The 16,907-nt window shown below is 46.7% G+C and overlaps 1 protein-coding gene across 2 annotated transcripts; it reads left to right on the top strand.

Moving 5' to 3' along the window:
* Positions 1-473: 473 nt before the first annotated feature.
* tnrc6bb.1 (trinucleotide repeat containing adaptor 6Bb.1) lies at positions 474-16,704 on the top strand. 2 transcript variants are annotated; one of them, XM_083977612.1, is made up of 21 exons: positions 474-762; positions 2,217-2,304; positions 3,381-3,402; positions 3,573-4,010; positions 4,331-7,246; positions 7,542-7,688; positions 7,854-8,044; positions 8,222-8,284; positions 8,418-8,573; positions 8,762-8,899; positions 9,711-9,911; positions 10,125-10,232; positions 10,400-10,610; positions 10,850-11,002; positions 11,207-11,374; positions 11,716-11,862; positions 12,882-12,974; positions 13,189-13,404; positions 13,634-13,704; positions 14,467-14,606; positions 14,698-16,704. In XM_083977612.1, exons 2-21 carry the CDS (start codon positions 2,248-2,250, stop codon positions 15,269-15,271), a joined length of 6,210 nt encoding a protein of 2,069 aa, XP_083833738.1. In that variant the 5' UTR covers positions 474-762; positions 2,217-2,247; the 3' UTR covers positions 15,272-16,704. The 2 variants fall into 2 exon arrangements, with proteins under 2 accessions (XP_083833738.1, XP_083833739.1); XM_083977613.1 differs by lacking the exon at positions 9,711-9,911.
* Positions 16,705-16,907: the final 203 nt, after the last annotated feature.

Here is a 16,907-nt window from a genome sequence, read left to right on the forward strand (position 1 = left end):
ACAAGATTTTTTGTTTGTTCTAAAATAGTGAAATAATTATCCAAAAGCGACAGAAATGCACAGGGGCAAAAATACCTTTTAGTATTATTCCTATTCATAGAACGAAGAAGATTAATTATAATTCACCACTGAAATGAATTATGATTTTAAAATGTTTGTAACTAAAATTGCAGTTACTAAAGTAGGACGTCACAAGTAGCCTACATATCAATGTATTCATTCAATTTGTCCAGTTTGTTTTATCCCGTTTTTTGTTTTGTTTAGTTTTTTTTTACTTTAATTATTTATTTATGTATTTATTTTTACCCATTTGTTTACTTATTCATGCTCCGCGTGCATGACGTCATGTTTCCGGTGGCCACCGGACGCCCTCTGGCGGCCAGAGCGCCGCGCGCCGCTCCTCCTCCCCTCTCTGATCAACAAGCAGCCTGGTGATATCATATGCTGCTGCTAAACCTCCACACAGAAGCAAAATGGCCGATAGTAAACTAACCGATCATACAGCGTCTGACAGTCATCAAGGGTTTATGCACGTTTTGTTTACAGCTTGAGAGCTCCAGTCGCGCATAAAGGATAGTCGCCTTTCCTCGTTTTTTTCTACGATTAACATTTCGCCTTTCGGTGATGTCATTTCTTATTCAGTTTAGCCTTGGAAGCCTCGAAGAACTCGCTCGCTGGGCTTAGCTGCCGTGCTAGCCTGCTAGCGGTAGGTCTGCAAGAATTTTTGCACAGAAGCACTTTATGTCCTACGTGATTCCCGAGGTGAGTTTTTTTATTTTTTATTTTTTAACATAAACGTTGTGCGCTTTGGTAGCGTTCATAATATGTGTGCTGGTTAATGTCGTTTATAACAATTTTCTACCGCCGTACAGCCAACAACGTTTGGGTTTGTCAGTTTTAGAGGAGCTTCGCTTGTTGTGCGTCGCAGGGCTGAAGAAACGTCACCGAAGTTCGTCGTTTAATTTGGCCCTGTCCGTCCGTCTGTCCGTCGGCCGTGGGTACCGACGAGGCAGCTCGCCGTGCGCTCACCGACCTGCTGTCAGCGGTGTTTTTGTACCCGCTGAAGTTACGAGACAAAAAGGCCATTCGTGTAAACGAAGGGGAATGCATTGTGTTTGCAAACATGGGGCCATGTCTGTAGCCAGTGTGACGTGCCTGTTGTTGTCCGCAGTCTGCTGCGTACAGGTGAGCGCCGACAGAGGCACCTGGCTCTGGGACGGCTTATCCCCGCGACACCCCGGTCCTCGGTCGCGGCTCCGCGCTCACCGCTGCGTTGAAGTCGACTAGCATTAAGTTAGCTGTTCGCCTGCTCGAGTAAAGCTCCTCTGGTGGACCGTACTTAGCAGCTATTTGTTTCTTGGCCTCGTATTTACCCCGAAATCCAGGTCGTTTTGCTTTTAATGCTGTTACAAAACATTTTATCACACATTACACAGACCAAACCGTGAAAGGCTGGTTGTTTATCCAGAGAGGGGTTAAAGCCATAAGTTGTGAGGTTAGCTTGCATTAGCGCTGTATGACATGGTGCTAATTACGTGCAGCTTAGCTAACACACACTGGGCCCAGTCGTATTTACAGCTCTCTGATATCTGAGAGCCCTCTGCTTCCCCACACACAACACTGTCCAGCTTTTCCCCAGCTCTCTGGAGCATGCTCTGCTTTCCACACAACAGGCTCACGTGGCGGGGGTATGGGCTGTGTTATTTGCATATTTCAAACACATATGTTTACTTTTCGCAGGGTTATGGGGGGGTAGGTGTTGGGTCAGCCATTGCTTGTCCTTGATAACACCGGATAGATCCCGTCATCCACACACATTAAAGCTAGTATGATCTGGATCATGCTGCCTTTTCAGTCTGTAATGCAAGAGGCCCTGACATTTCCAGAAATGTAGAGTTTGGAGTCACTTGTGTGTTTGGCTGTTGCCCGTGTTGTTTGTTGGTTGGAATTGCAATCGTTTGCTGGTTAATGAATTATGCAGTGAGAAGCTAGACTACCACGGGCTGTTGTCAAGCTGCCTGCCCCAGGTTAACGTTACACTCCTAACAACATAGACTGTGTAGGTGCATTACCAGGCAGCACAGATCTGATCATAGTATTAATTGTAACAAAGTGGTGTATGTGTGAAAAAACTATTATTTTGTGAGTTTTAAGTTACTTTAAGTGAGGCCTGATGTGTAGCATTAATAATTGAATGTGTACATGTATCCTCACAGACAGGAGAATCAGGAAAGGGAACAGTGGTTCATGGAAGACAAGAAAAAGAAGAAAGAAGATAAAAAGAAAAGGGAAACCTCTCAGAAGGTAAACAGTGCCACCAACCTTTGCCTGTGTTTTTATTTTGCAAATTGTCACTATTACCCCTTTCCCACTGGCCAAAAAACCCGTTTAAACCCGCTAACAATCGGCTTTTGGTGGCAGTGGGAAAGGCGCACCGAGCCGCGTTGACCCGCGTCGACGCGGGTCAAACGACTCGGCAAGCGACGCGGGTTAAAATCGCCTTTAATCGGCTCGGCTCCGAACGGCTTGCAGTGGGAACGCCAGACCCGCGTCAACCCGCTAATTTACGTGATGACACTGAACGTTACGTGACGCTACGTCATCGCGCCGGTCGCGTCTCATATCACGTACCAAAACAAAGCTCTGCTCCGCTCTGCTCTCATCCGAGACTGGGATCAAAACATCAGAGAACACTGACCAAAAACGATAGAAAAAAAGAAAAGAAAAGAAGCGACAGTCTGTTTAACTGACGTGTTGTGCCGCGGACGTCCGTCATCCGGCCGCAGCAGACTCTCTGTCCTCCGCGGTCCTGGTGCTCAGGTCAGCCAGCCAGAGAGTCTGCCTCGGCGGACGGACACTCCGCGGCGGGCGGCTGTGGCATGACTGTGTGTCTCTTGCACCGCGGATGAGAGCGGGGCGACTGGTTTATGCTCTGTCTGATCCCCCAGCGGGGGGTCAGACTCGGCTCATTTTGGTCAATGGGAAAGGGGCCAAATGCCGATTGTTAGCGGGTCGACCCGCGTTTAAAAAACCCGCGTCGACCCGCTATTTTTAGTGGGAAAACGGCTTATGATGCAGTTTCCAGTTCATTACCACTCACTTGTTGAATTAGAGCTGATACTCTCAATTAATTGGCTATTTTGAATATTCACTCTGGTAACTAGAAGTTTTTTTGTTTTTTTTTTAATTTCTTTCAATTTTCCTTGGGTGTGATTTTGACATGGTGAATATCAAATGTGACCTTTTTTGGTTTCTGTAACAGATTTTCTCCCTCATACTTGTATTCATGTAGTGATCTGAAAACAAAATGTTCTTTATCATTTGCCACCAGGAAATTCTCCTCTGCCCTATGTAAGACTAAAATATTCTTTGTATTTCAGGTGCCAGAACAGAAAATCAAAGGTATGTTTAGTTTCTTTTTGTTTGTTACTAGGACAGTCCACTGTGATATGTGTTTTGTATTGTGGTGACCCAGGGAATTTGTTATTGCATAGAATTGTATTGTACATGTGCATGCCTCAATTTTCAAGTATACCAGTGATTCACACCCTTTTATTATTTGCATTTTTCAGTGCCAGAATCAGCCAAGCCCTCCTGCCCCCAGCCACTTGCCACCCCAGGCTCAGTGTCCCCCAGCCCTGGCCCTGTTGCTCCCTCATCCCCCAGTCCTGGTGCAGCTGGGGTTTCTGCACAAGTTCCTCCTGGTGGTGGGAACAATGCAAAGCAGCGGACTGCTGTGGCCAACGGACAGCCCTCCTCCTCTCCCTCTGGAAGCCAGAGCTCCCAGCAGCAGCGATACATGTCCAGAGAGGTTCCACCGAGATTTCGCTGCCAGCAGGACCATAAAGTGTTACTGAAGAGGGGCCAGCCGCCGCTGTCCTCCATGCTGCTGGGCGGAGGAGGAGGAGGGGAAGGGGGTACAGGAGGAGGAGGCGGTGGCTGGGCTGCCACCCCACCTGCTTCCTCACAGGGAGCAGATAACCCCAATGCAAGCACAGCTGGAGGCACGGGTGGGTCACTGTTTCCAAACTAAAAGATGATAACATTTACTAGTAACACATGATGCCACTAACTGTGATAAACTTGTGTCTTAAAGTAGCAGCAATTAAGTTTACTCAGCAGCCATGGGCAGGGTTTATAGTGGTACACCATCCAGCAATTGATGTTATAATATTATAGTTTTAAACTTGTACACATGACAATGATGACATATTCAATATAGGGACTTGTAAGCTGTAGTACTGGGACCACCAGTTGGTTTGTTCACTAGTTTGTATTGTCAGTGCTTGAGTTGTCAATTAAATTATTGGTCTCAATTTTGTTCACATAGATTCCAACCCGGGTTCATCGTCCCCTTCACCCCCCAACTCCTCTTCATCCTCATTATGTGTCGCTGCTCTGTCGTCTTCTTCTACTACTACTACTTCAACTTATGCAAATTCCACATGGGGGGCAGGCTCTGGCAGCCAGTCCTCTTCTCAGGGCTGCGGGAAGGTGATTGTGGATGGGACTGACCTGGAGGACTGGCCGAGCATCCTAGGCGGGGCCAAACTGAGCTCTGATATGGCTGGAGGAGGGGTGCAGGAGCAGGACTGCCCCAGTAACAACAACAACAGTAGTGCCTCATGGAGTGAGAGAAACATCCAGCAGAAGGGAGGAGCAGCAGGAGGAGGAACAGGGAACATGGACAATCCTTCCCCGCCTCATTCTTCTCCTCTTCCCTCCTCTTCCTCGCTTAATGAATGTGTTCCGTCAAGTGGTGGTGTGTGGGGCTCTTCCTCCTCCTCTCAGGTGGAGGCAGGGCTCGGATCAGCAGCATTTTACAATTCCAAAGTCTCCCATCTTCTTCCTGGGCCTCAGGAGAGCCCTTTGGGTGGCAGCAGCAGTGTCCCTGGTGCCAATTTCAACCCCAACATGAACCCCTCTGCCTGGCCTGCTCTGGTGCAAGGTGGGACGTCGACTTCGGCTAGTGACAGCCCCCCACAACACTCGTCCATTACTTCAGCTTCCTCGTTCTCTGCCAGCACCACCCTCATCACCACTCACCCTCTTTCATCTGTGAATCAAACCGGTCTTCATCAGCAGCACACTGAGACAGCTGTGGGGGGCAGGAGTGCAGAACCACAGCAGCACTTAGGAAACCCAGGGGCGGATCCGGGTTCAAGCGGGGGAGCACGAGGAGGAGCAGGACCAAATCAAGAAGGTGGTGATGAGAGAGACTGTGGGCCGGCTGGTGTCGACGAAGACGGGAACGGTAACCTTTCTGGTTCTTCCGCATTAGCTGCCACTTCTTCTTGGAGATCCATGCCTCCAGCGTCCTCCGACCTCGGTGCAGGTGCGTCACAGGCAGATGGGTGGGGGGGGGGGGGAACTGGAACTCAGGGGCAGGAAGGGAATGTGTGGGGCTTTGGTAGTCAGGGTGAAAAGGCAGCATGGGGCAGGGGAAACGATGGTGGCTCAAATACCCCAGTGGTATCTCAGGGAGCGTGGGAAGGAGGCAGTTCAGATGCAGAGTGGGGTGGCACAGCGGGAGGTGTAAGTTCAAGTAACTTAGCAATAGGAAGTGGAAGGGGAGGAGACGGGAGCAGCAACAGCAGCAGTAGTGGAAGCAGCGTAGGGGTTGGTGGCAGCGTTCTGCCGGACTCTGCCACACCAAAGTTTGAAACTATGACAAAAGCTTGGGACAATCAGAAAGGGATGGAAAGTGGGGACGGGGCAGTTGGGGAGTGGGGTGAAGGAGGAGGGCAAGATGGAGGCACTGGAGGTGGAGGACCCTCATCCTCTAGTGGAGGAGGCTCCATAGCTGGAAGTGGTGGAGGAGGGAGTGGTGGCAGTCAGGACCAGGACCGTGCTTCGTCTGCGCACCACCGCTCCCAACAGAACTCCAACACTGACGTGGCCTTACTTAGCATGCTCAATCGATCTGACCTGGACCCCAGGGTTCTGTCCAACATGGGCTGGGGGCAGACCCAGATTCGGCAGAACGTGGCCTGGGACCTGGACACCGCAACAGGAGCAGGAAGCAGAAACGAAAGAAGCAGAAATGAAAGAAGCACTTCATCCTCCTCTGCATTCTCATCAGCAACCATGAACACTACCACTAGTCGTGGCCCCGGGTACCCATCCAACACAAGTTCAATACCTAATGATCCATCTTCTGGCAATCACACGTCCAGCCTAAACTCTGGTGCTGGTACAGTGAAGGATGGCTGGGATGGTGGTGCAACACAATCCACCTGTGGTCCTCACATGCCTGGTAGCACTATAAGGAAGCCAGGGATGCCAGAAGGAGATGCTGAGGGCAACCCAGGAAAGGCAGCTGGAGGCTGGGGTGATCTCCCTCCTGAAAAACAGGAGAAAGGATGGGGGACTGAAGAACAGCAATGGAGGGATCACAGAGGAGGAGGAAACAGGAGAGACATTGGAGAACAGGGTAGTGGATGGACAGATGGTCCAGAGGATAAAGGGAAAGGGGGGTGGAAGGGGACTGGAAGAGGTGAAGCAGGTGGCTGGGGAGGAGACTGGGGACAGAGAGACCAGAGAGACCAGAGAGACCAGAGAGACCAGAGAGACTCTATACCTGCAAGTGGGTGGGGAGATGGACGAAACAGAGGTGGAAGCAACTCTGATGAGGGATCCTCCTGGGGCAATATTGATGAAGGGGGGTCTCAGCGTGGAGGATGGGGAGGGGGAGATGTGGGTGGAGGCAAATCCCACCAGGACTGGGGGAGTGCCAAGCCCCACACATCATCAGCACAGATACCAAACAGCCAAGTGGCACCAATGAAAGCCCCAAATCAACAGCAGCACCAATCACAGGGCCCGCAGCCACCAGGAGGTCCCGGGCCAGGAGGGTGGAGCAGCCGGTCAAATGTCGGAGGTGGAGGTCCACCATCCAAGAATCAGAACCAAAGTGCGGGCTGGACCTCTGGCCCGATCCCCCAAATCTCTGGAGGTGGGGGGGATAACCTGGAGCCTAGTGGCTGGGAAGAACCCTCTCCTCAGTCCATCAGTCGTAAAATGGAAATTGATGACGGCACTTCAGCTTGGGGAGACCCAAACCGCTACAAGAGCAAGAATGTGAATTTGTGGGACAAAAACAGTGCTGCGCCCAGCCAAAGCCACAGTCAACCGGCCCCACCACCACCACCCATGCAGCAGCAGCAGCAGCAGCAGCAGCAGCCACCGAGGAGGCAGCAGGGGCTGCAGCACAATAGGGACACAAACCCTGGCAACACTGCAGTGGGTAAGCATGGGTGATCATTACAAATAAGTTGTATAAATAAGTTATTTTTTGCCAAGTCCACACCCAAAGTAGTGCAGTAGTGCATTTGAATTGTTAAAAAAAAAAAAACTTTTCTTTGAGATGTTGCAATCTTACAATTGCTTGTGCAGGATATTGATTTCATGTATCAGAAACAGCTGCAGCTGAGCACAAATATATTTATACATATACACTGACTCTTGATTTTAGTTTCACACAATAAACACTTTTTCTTTGGCATATTCTAAAAGCTAGTTTTTCAATATCCTATGTCTAGGTATGTGGGGAGGAGGTTCACAAAATGTGGATAATGGTACAGCTGCATGGGGTCAGACGTCAGAAGCAGCGTCAGGTTGGGGGGAGCCAGATGAACCCAGCAAAACGCCTGGCTGGGGAAACTCTTCAACCAACCCTGGTAAACCTGGTAAGAGCACTGATTCACATTACAAGATCTAAATTCTGGGGTTACCTCATCATTTCAAGACATGATGCTAAGCCTCAAACAAAACAACATTATACATCTCTCAGTTTGAATGGAAATTTTTCAAACCAGAACTTCCAAATCTATCATGTTTTGTTTTTGCTGAAGGCACCAAGTCAATGGAAAGCTGGGCTGGGAAAGGAGAAGGATCCGTTTCAGCCTCCCGTCACCCCAGTTGGGATGAGGAAGATGATGGTGGTGGGGGGGTCTGGAACAGCACCAGCTCCCAGGGAAGCAGTTCCTCCTTCAACTCTGGAGGTTGGGGTCAGACTCATGGAGGAAAGAGAGGCAACATGAAGGTAGGGAACATTCTCAGACCCACAAACAGGGTGACGCAGAATCTTATGGTTCAGTGTAATAAAAAAAATAAAGTAGTTCATTTTGTTTTGTATCTTTCCCTAATACCGACGGATCAATTTTATTTTTTATTTTCTGCTTTTGACTGAAAGAAAAATGTTTGAATTTCTTTTCTTCAGAGTGGAGGCGGCGACAGCTGGATGAACCCAGTGTCACGGCAGTTTTCAAACATGGGTCTTCTGGTAAGATATCAAGTCACTAAAGAAGAATTAGCAGTTAAAATTACTCATTGATGATTTCATTGTGATGAATGGATTATATTGTTGCTATCCCAAAATGAGCGCGAGGCCTCTAAATGACTTTGTTCTTCCTCAGGGCGACGACCCAAGTGATGACAAAAAGATGGAAGGAGATAAGAGAGGAATAACTGACTATAATGGAGAGATGCGAAGGGGAGGAAGAAGTGGAGGTTACCGGATGCCTAGTTCCAAAGACATGGGTCCTGTTGACATGGGGCCCTATGGTGAAAAGGTGCGAGTCTGTTTGTAATGCTAACCTTTATTAAGTCACTTTTTACACTTTACACTTACACTTTTAAAGTTGGCAGTCAAGTGTATTTATTTTGATATTCATGTCAACAACATATGATACGTGGCTGTGAAAATCCATGTCAAGTGTGAGTTGTGGTAACTAGTGGACTGGTTTCCATTAAATGCCAGATGGGTGGCCATGGAGTGTTTGTTGGCAGTGGCGGAGGGATGCCTCAGCCTCGAGGGATGCACCAACCTGGCATGCATCAGATGAACCCCTCCCAGGGGTTACGTGCTCAAGTGCCTCATCAGTTCCTGTCTGCTCAGGTCTGTTGTCTGCCGTCTCTGATGCTATTAGTCAGGATGAATTTGAATGCAAGAGAGATGGAGGGTCTCCTGAGTCCTGCCAGTGTTGACTTAACATAATCACATAGGTGATATGCAGGAAGCCTACATGTCAATGTGGTAGTAGTGTTGTTTGTATGACTTGCTAGCTGCTGAACAGAATCATTTATTTCCTGAACACTTTGTGGCTTGGCAGCTTCTAAGAGGCCATGAACACAATGTTTTGGTATAATGAAATCGACTTCATTCTTTTTGTTTCCTAGTACTGTTTCACCTGTGTATATTTCACAGGTTAAATTTCCCCAGCATTACTCAGATGACACATTAGCCGTCTAATTCACTTGGCCCTTATTGCATCTTGAAGTGTCTTTCCGTCATGCGGTGCAGTTGCTTAAAATGGGAATCAGTACTCACCTGTTGACATGCACATTTCTAGCAAAGACCCAACAATCAATTCTGTTTTCATTTACGAAAAAGTCTCAGAAAACAAAATCTCCCCCACACAGTTTTTACTTGCTTTATTAACATTTCAGTTTGTCATTTAGACAAATAGCTGAAGGCCCTCTGAAGAGATACCAATAACACTGTCCAGTGTGCCCAGCCAATAGTTTGTGATCCCATGCACCTTGTACTGACTTAATGATGTGCAAGAATAGTTTTGAAATCGGTAACTGATGGATTTAAGTATGTTTTATCATTCATACATTTCGAGTGAACAAACGTTTCTCATATTCCGCTAACGCCAAGTGTCTGCATCGACGACACTACATAAAGCAGTTCCTGTGGCCTACAGGTGCCGGGTCCTATGCTGAAGCAGATGCCCTCTCCTGGTGGCAGTGTGGGTGGAGTGGTTGGAGGAGTAGGAGGTGTTGGCAGCGTTGGAAGTGTCGGAGGGGTCGGTGGTGTTGGGGGAGGAGTGTTCCCCCCTCAAATTTCCCCACAGCAGCTAGCAATGCTCAGCAACATTTACCCCCACATGCAGCAGTTCCATCTGGTACGTTTCTAAATCCGAGATTGTTGCCTGACAGATTGATAAATTACATTGGAAAAATATTTCGACGCAGACTGCTGTTGTGTGAATAAATCTTAAATCACATGGTAAATTGTAGTAATCCCACCCTTGCGAGCACTCGCAGTATAATTATCTGAGCACTATTTGCTATTTTTACCTTCATCTCTGATCCATCTTCACCCCACCTCCTCACAGGCTTGTCAACTCCTGATACAACAGCAGCAGCAACAGCAGCAGCTCTTGCAGAACCAGAGGAAGTTCCCTCAGCCACAGCCTCTCAGGCAGCAGCCAGACCCACAGCAGGTGAGCATGATGATGTTCTCCACACAGACATGACACATTCGGTCAGAGCTATTTGCACCTTTTGATCCTCAACCAATGTAGCTGTGATACATCCTTCCTGAGAACATTCGGTGTACTTTGCATTTATTCTAATAGCGATTTGTTTTCTTGAATCGTGTCCTCCTTAGCTGGCAAGGATTATGGCTATTCTGCAGCAGCAGAGACAGCATCAGCAGGGTGGAGTTGGGGGAGCTGCTGCAGGAGGAGGGAGCTCCAAACTGTCCCCCTCTCACCTGGGAGGAGGCCTGTCCAAGCAGCCCATGGTAGACTCTCTTCCGCATCCTGGAATGGGGGGGCCCTTATCAGACCTTCATGCCAAAACGCAAGGGATGTACTCTGGTGAGTCTAATGTGTGTTGTTGTGGGTTAAAAAATATGCAATCAATTCTGTAAGTATCTGATGAAAGGTTTTGTATACATGGTTGGTTAGGCTGTCAAAATAGCATTGTAAAATCCTGTGTTACGGTTTTTGGAGATCGGAAGTCAAAGGAATGTGCCTCAGGATAATGTCATGCAGGTATGCTCACCTGTCAGCGTCCAGTAGCTGTGTAATTTATGTTAACACTGACCTCTACTCAGGGCTTGCCCCCGGTGGAAACCTGTCAGGACTTGAGCTCGGTCCCATGATGGGAGGGATGAAAGACACGGGAGGACAGCAGTCCCGCTTCAAATGGATGATGGAGGGACATTCCCCAGCTCCCTCTCCCCCTGACACAACCCTTCACAAGAATGGTGGGTCAACAGATGGTTCATAACAAGATATTTGCAAAGACAAATTTCACAGTTTGGCAAAGCTCACCTCCCACACTGCTGTCAATCTGGTGTTAACTGTACTGGCAATCACCTTTTGTTCACAGTGTCGGTTGAATATGATATGAAACATATTCATGTCAATCTGTTTGACCTTATTTCTCTCTCTCGTGTGCCGTTCTGAAGGTCCTTTACCCAGTTCTATAAAGGTGAGAGGAGGATCCCCTTACTCCCAGTATGAAATGCTGGGCGGTGATGGCTTAGGGATTCCCCCACAGGGCTCTGCAGACAGCTGGCACCGAACTCCTGGTAGTAAAATGGGGAACAAACCTGCCACGTCAAGCTGGCCTCCTGGTAAATATGTCTTTCTCTGCTACTTGCTACCTCATGACCAACAGCCTCAGACTTGCATGTAGACAGTACTCCATATTTATAAGCAAGTAACATTTTACTACCTAAAGAAAGAACAAGAACTGATAACATTAATTCGCTCTTAATTCTACAACCAATGTTTAATTAAAAGCTTTGAGGTAAGAGGAGACCCGATTAAATGTTCAATACATGAAGACATCCAGAAGAATCAACATAGCCACAACCACGGGAGTGGTTATGTTCTTATGATGTACAAATAGCAGCAGCATGATAGCATTTCATCATTTCAATCAGTCAATAAGTTTTCTGTTGTCCAATGACAGAGTTCCAGCCCGGTGTGCCCTGGAAGGGGATCCAGAGTAGTGGGGACCCCGAGTCCGATCCCTACATGACTCCTGGTAGTGTTCTTGGCTCCCCAGGACCCCCGAGCCTCAATGACTCTGACCACCAGTTACTGCGAGACAACATAGGTATTTAACTAAATGTCCCAATATTCCAGTGAACATAGTTGCTGGTTTTATAAACTAGGCTGTAAATAAATCTCCAAAATTATGAGATTTGTGTTGACAGAAGTTTGAATTCTGCCTCAATTAAAAGCAAAAAAATAGATGACGGGGGCTTACTGGGGATTCTTAAGCTATTTTTGACTGGGGCAGCCATGGATCAGCACTACATCCGCAAATGTCCATGACTTAGTGAGTGATGAAGTTACACCATTGGTCAGCCAAGACTTCTTCAATAGATCATTGCTCTTTCAAAAAGATTCATATCTTCAACTGTAGCATTTTATTCTTAACAGTAAGCAGGATTTTTATTTACCTCAACTGCATAAGGTCTTCATGTGCAGTTAAATATGTAGAATTGGCCAGCCTTTTTTAATTGATTGCACTGCGTGTAAAACTCAACACTTACTGAAACAAGTTAATCATTAACATTTACAGTACATGTTTCATGGACAGAAACCCATTATTTCTTAATAGGGCTTTTATGGCCATTCTGACACGCTGCAGTGAGTGTATTGTGTTATTTCCATTAGCTGGTGTTTCAGATTTTTTCGACTGACCTATCAGTGCAGCAGCTCATTGGGATTTCTCTCCGTGCCCCTGATGGCTAGTCTGACTATGGAACAATCTATAGGGCCAGCAGCAATAAAATCAGAAATGGACTCACTGTCAGTACCTGTGACAGTTGGCTGTTTATCTCATGTTAAGTATATTGTCAGACCAGGAAAGAAATTCTGCCCTTGTTTTATGATTGATATGATTTTTTCTTCTATGAATTGCAACCTCTAAACACACATAGACAGTCTGTCCATGCACTTTTATACACCGTGTAATTTGTATATTGCTGGCCTAGAATTATTGTCTCATAAATTGACTATTTATTGACAGGAAGTCGTAGATCAAAGGTTCAATGAACAGTGCAGCTCACACACTCTTTGTGTACTCCATCTGTACTCTGGTTGACTTAAACTTGTAATGTTTTGTAGGGCCAAACCCCTCCCTCAACACCTCGCTGCCTTCACCTGGTGCCTGGCCCTACAGTGCCTCAGACAGCCCCCTCAGCAATGCACACAGCACAGGTATCTTTTAAATAATTGATCGTGATATACTGTTACTTTATTGATATTCTATTATTGTGTTTACGTTGGATTTTGCTCGAGTTGTGTTGTGTCTTTTCTGCAAAGATGCCTCGGAGGTTAGCCGTACTGTGAACTCTCCACTCCCAGTTCTGTGGTGTGTTTGTCAAAACTCATTTTCCCCCTCGTTCTCCCACCCTCCTCATATCCTCCTCAGGAAAGTACTCGGAGTACAAGCCCAGCTGGCCCCCAGAGCCCATCGGACAAAACAAGTTGTGGAAGACCAATCGCAACAGCTCGCAGCTGCCACGCCCCCCTCCCGGTTTAACTAATCAGAAGCAGACCTCGCCCTCCCCCTGGGGTAGTGGAGGCCCACGGTTGGCCCGAAGCTGGGGAGGGGGTGGGATTAATCAAGAGTCAAGATTTGGGCCAGGTACTGTTTACGAGAAAAGATCTTATTATTTTTTAACCGTTTGTCAACGTAGTCTTCGACAGCGACATGATGGCTGTGCACTGGTCTGCCTACAGTGACATGAAACTTTGTAGAAAGTTGTCTTAATGTTAAATCTTCAATGTAATCTCTCAGTCATCAACTGTGACATGATTGTTTCATTCTTGTTTTCTTTTCTGTTTTCTCACTCCTTTTCTGTTTGTCTTTCAAGGCTCAGCTTGGAGTGACGGTGTGGCCTCCAGAGGCAGCTGCTGGTTGCTGCTGAGCAACCTGACGCCTCAGGTAAAGAGTGAGAAAAAAGATACCAAAGGGGCAATTTTCAGGGGTTTTGATTGTTAGCACTCTGTCACCACTAGTAATCCTGCTGTCTGTAAATGGAAGTCATCCAGGTAAAGATGTCACATAAGTAAACTGCACGTATAGCGTAGAATTACAACATTTTTATAACCTGTCATCACAGCGGAAGTCTTCATGGCTGTAAAGAAAAGAAGCCTCTCAGACACACTGTCAGGGTTTGAACTCAGAAGCGTTAAACCCCCTGTGCTCATTCATCTGTATTCCCCTTCAGTCTGTCTTATGCAAATGAGACAGAATGATGCGTGATCCGTCTGTAATTGGATTGTGAAGTTGGATGAGCCATTTAATCAATTAGAGCCTGCACAAATGACACTGGTATGACACTGCCACATGAAAAGGATAGAGATGGAAATGTGAAATTTCTAGAAAGTCTAGGTGAAATTTTATTTTAGTAATAGATTTAGTGTTTTACAGTAATTCAGTCTTCTTGTTCATAGGCTTGCATGTCTTGTGTATCTTACTGTAACAGGATAACAGACCAGTAAAGCCAGTATAGTCTCACCTCCATTATTTATTCATTGACATTTCTTCAAACATATAACTGTTATTGTATAACCCCACAGATTTTCTGACCTTTCTTTGTCCCTGTAATTGCTAACTTTGCAGACAATTACTCAAGCTTTTCTCTCATAACACACACATACATTAAATCTTTTACACCTAACCTTTATTATGCTTTCCCTACAGATCGATGGCTCCACACTGCGGACTATCTGCATGCAGCATGGCCCCCTGCTGACCTTCCACCTTGGCCTGACCCAGGGCAGCGCTCTGATTCGCTACAGCAGCCGGCAGGAAGCAGCCAAGGCCCAGGGTGCACTGCACATGTAGGTTAACCTGTCACCTCCTTAATACACACTTACTGAACACTGAGCACGTTGCTGTCGATCTAAAAAAGAACATGTAACTTCCTCTCAGGTGTGTTCTGGGCAACACCACAATCCTGGCGGAGTTCGTGAGTGAGGAAGAAGTCGCTCGCTATTTTGCACATTCCCAGGCTGGAGGGGCAGAGGGCGCCGGCTCAGGAGGGGCTGCGGCCGGTGGGACGCAGGGCTCATCTGGAACAGGCACCACTGTGGCCAGCAGTGGAGGCAGCTCCCCAGGGAGTGAGCGGGCATCAGCAGGCACGGCTTCAGGTGGAAACGGAAATGGCGGCGGAGGAGGAGAAGGCGGAGCAGCGGTTCTAGGTAGCGTGCGGTCGTCCGGCTCCGGCTGGCAAAGTCTCGATGGTACAGGCAGTTCTTCAGAAACCTCCTCGGCCCAAGGACCTGGGCTGGGGATATTTTCCCAGTGGAGCACCAATGGGTCTGGGGAGGGAGGAGGCGTCGGGGGAGTAGAGGCTGGGAGGTCTGGGCTTTGGGGGGGCATGACTGCTGGATACCCCAGCAGCAGCTTGTGGGGGGCACCGCAAATGGAGGAAAGGCACCAAATGGACAGCCCTGCCGCTTTGTTACCCGGCGACCTGCTGGGAGGAGGAGCTGATTCCATCTGATGAGCCCCCTCCATTTGCACGTGTAGGTTTGGACACACTGATACAACATACACTGGGATACATATGTACCGATAGCACACACATACACACACACACACATTTTCATGGTATGCATATTAATGTACTACACATATACCACATGTGCATACATATACATGGTATGCATATTAATGTGCACACACACAAAGCAGAAATGTGAGACATGCTTACACACATTCTTGTGGCCAGACTTAAGCTATTATATAAACAAATGCAGGGACTGTTAGATGTGTATACAGCCTTTTTCCACAGATGAAGATTTCAACTGCTTAGACTTGAAACCTGAAAAAGAATGAAAAGTCAGTTGGTCTGAGAGACTTGACTGGATTGCTATGTGCTTAGTAAATAGGGGACTTTTCAGCAGATTTACATACACATGCACACACCAAATACAGACAAGCCTTCAGACAGATGGGCACTGTAAACAGCATTACCTTCATCGTATAAGAGAACTTAAAACTACTACATGATGTGAGGTTCAAGTGCAGTTTGTATTCACGTCCCCTTAACGATGGAGACCGAATCCAAACACATGCAAACAGCTCTGATTGACAACAGAACTGTATCTTACTGTGTATGTTAAGTTTGTTTTTCTGTTTGTTTGTATGTATGGTTTTAATTTTTTGAACAGTGAAAATATTGAAAAATGTCATTGTTCTGTTTTCAAAATGCTGACCTCCTACTGTTGTATCTCACGCACTCTTTCTCTGTTATTCTCTCTTGAACATGTTTGTTACTGTTGCAGTGATAAATGTTTAATTGCTGGCAGTTTGAGGCTTTGTTGCATTTCTCCATGTGTCGATACTGCGTGCAGTATCATACACATTATGTGGACATGAGTATGAGTGAGACTGAGACCAAGTAAGTGGATTAAACCACCACAGTTGTTGTGCGTGTGTGAATGTGAGGATAATGTGTGTGTGCATGTTACTGCCTGTCATAATGTGGGCAAGGCTGCTTACTATACAGAAGGTCTATACAAAAATGTTTTGAGTGCATTCAATATACTGCTGACTGTGTGTTAAGAAATATTGGCACTAATGCTTTTTTCTCATTTGAAGTTGTTTTTTTAGCAGACTTGTCTTTTTTATTGTCCGACCTGCAATAATAAAAAAAAAAAAAGAACATTTTAATGACACAAAGAGCTGAAGGCATATGCGTTGAGAAAATGGACATGCCAAATCTTATCAAACTGTGTGGAGTGGGAGGGAGGGGTGGGGCGGGTTGTTTACAGATGCAGAGTAAGAGTTACCGTACGTTTTTAATGTTCTGTTGTTGTGTATTCGTTTTAAATTAAGACAGGCTTTAACACTCCTGTTCAGTGTTTTCGTTTTGAGATTTTACAAAGGAAAAATTTATTTAAACAAATGAGAACAAGATTAATAAAGATGAAAGTATTGGCTTCTACATTTGTCCTTGTGTTCATTTTTGTTATTTATTTAGTGTGTGAAATTTGTGTTTGAAAAGCACTTGGGAGTTTGTTCTGTGTTGACGCACTGGTCCTTTATCCGTTTAGGTCTTGATGTCACACAGTGTGGCACTATCTATTAACCTGACCTCATTGTGTGCTTCCAATGTAAGGCAATGCCTGGTACTG

This window comes from Trachurus trachurus (assembly GCF_905171665.1).
Source record: "Trachurus trachurus genome assembly, chromosome: 8".
In the NCBI taxonomy this organism is placed as follows: Eukaryota; Metazoa; Chordata; class Actinopteri; order Carangiformes; family Carangidae; genus Trachurus; species Trachurus trachurus.

Excerpts from the sequence above, each read along its gene's own strand:
- tnrc6bb.1 (XM_083977612.1), top strand. The coding sequence starts at position 2,248 with ATGGAAGACAAGAAAAAGAAGAAAGAAGATAAAAAGAAAAGGGAAACC. Across the intron at positions 7,689-7,853 it reads AACCAACCCTGGTAAACCTG|GCACCAAGTCAATGGAAAGC; the intron begins GTAAGAGCACTG and ends TTTTTGCTGAAG. Across the intron at positions 10,611-10,849 it reads AACGCAAGGGATGTACTCTG|GGCTTGCCCCCGGTGGAAAC; the intron begins GTGAGTCTAATG and ends ACCTCTACTCAG.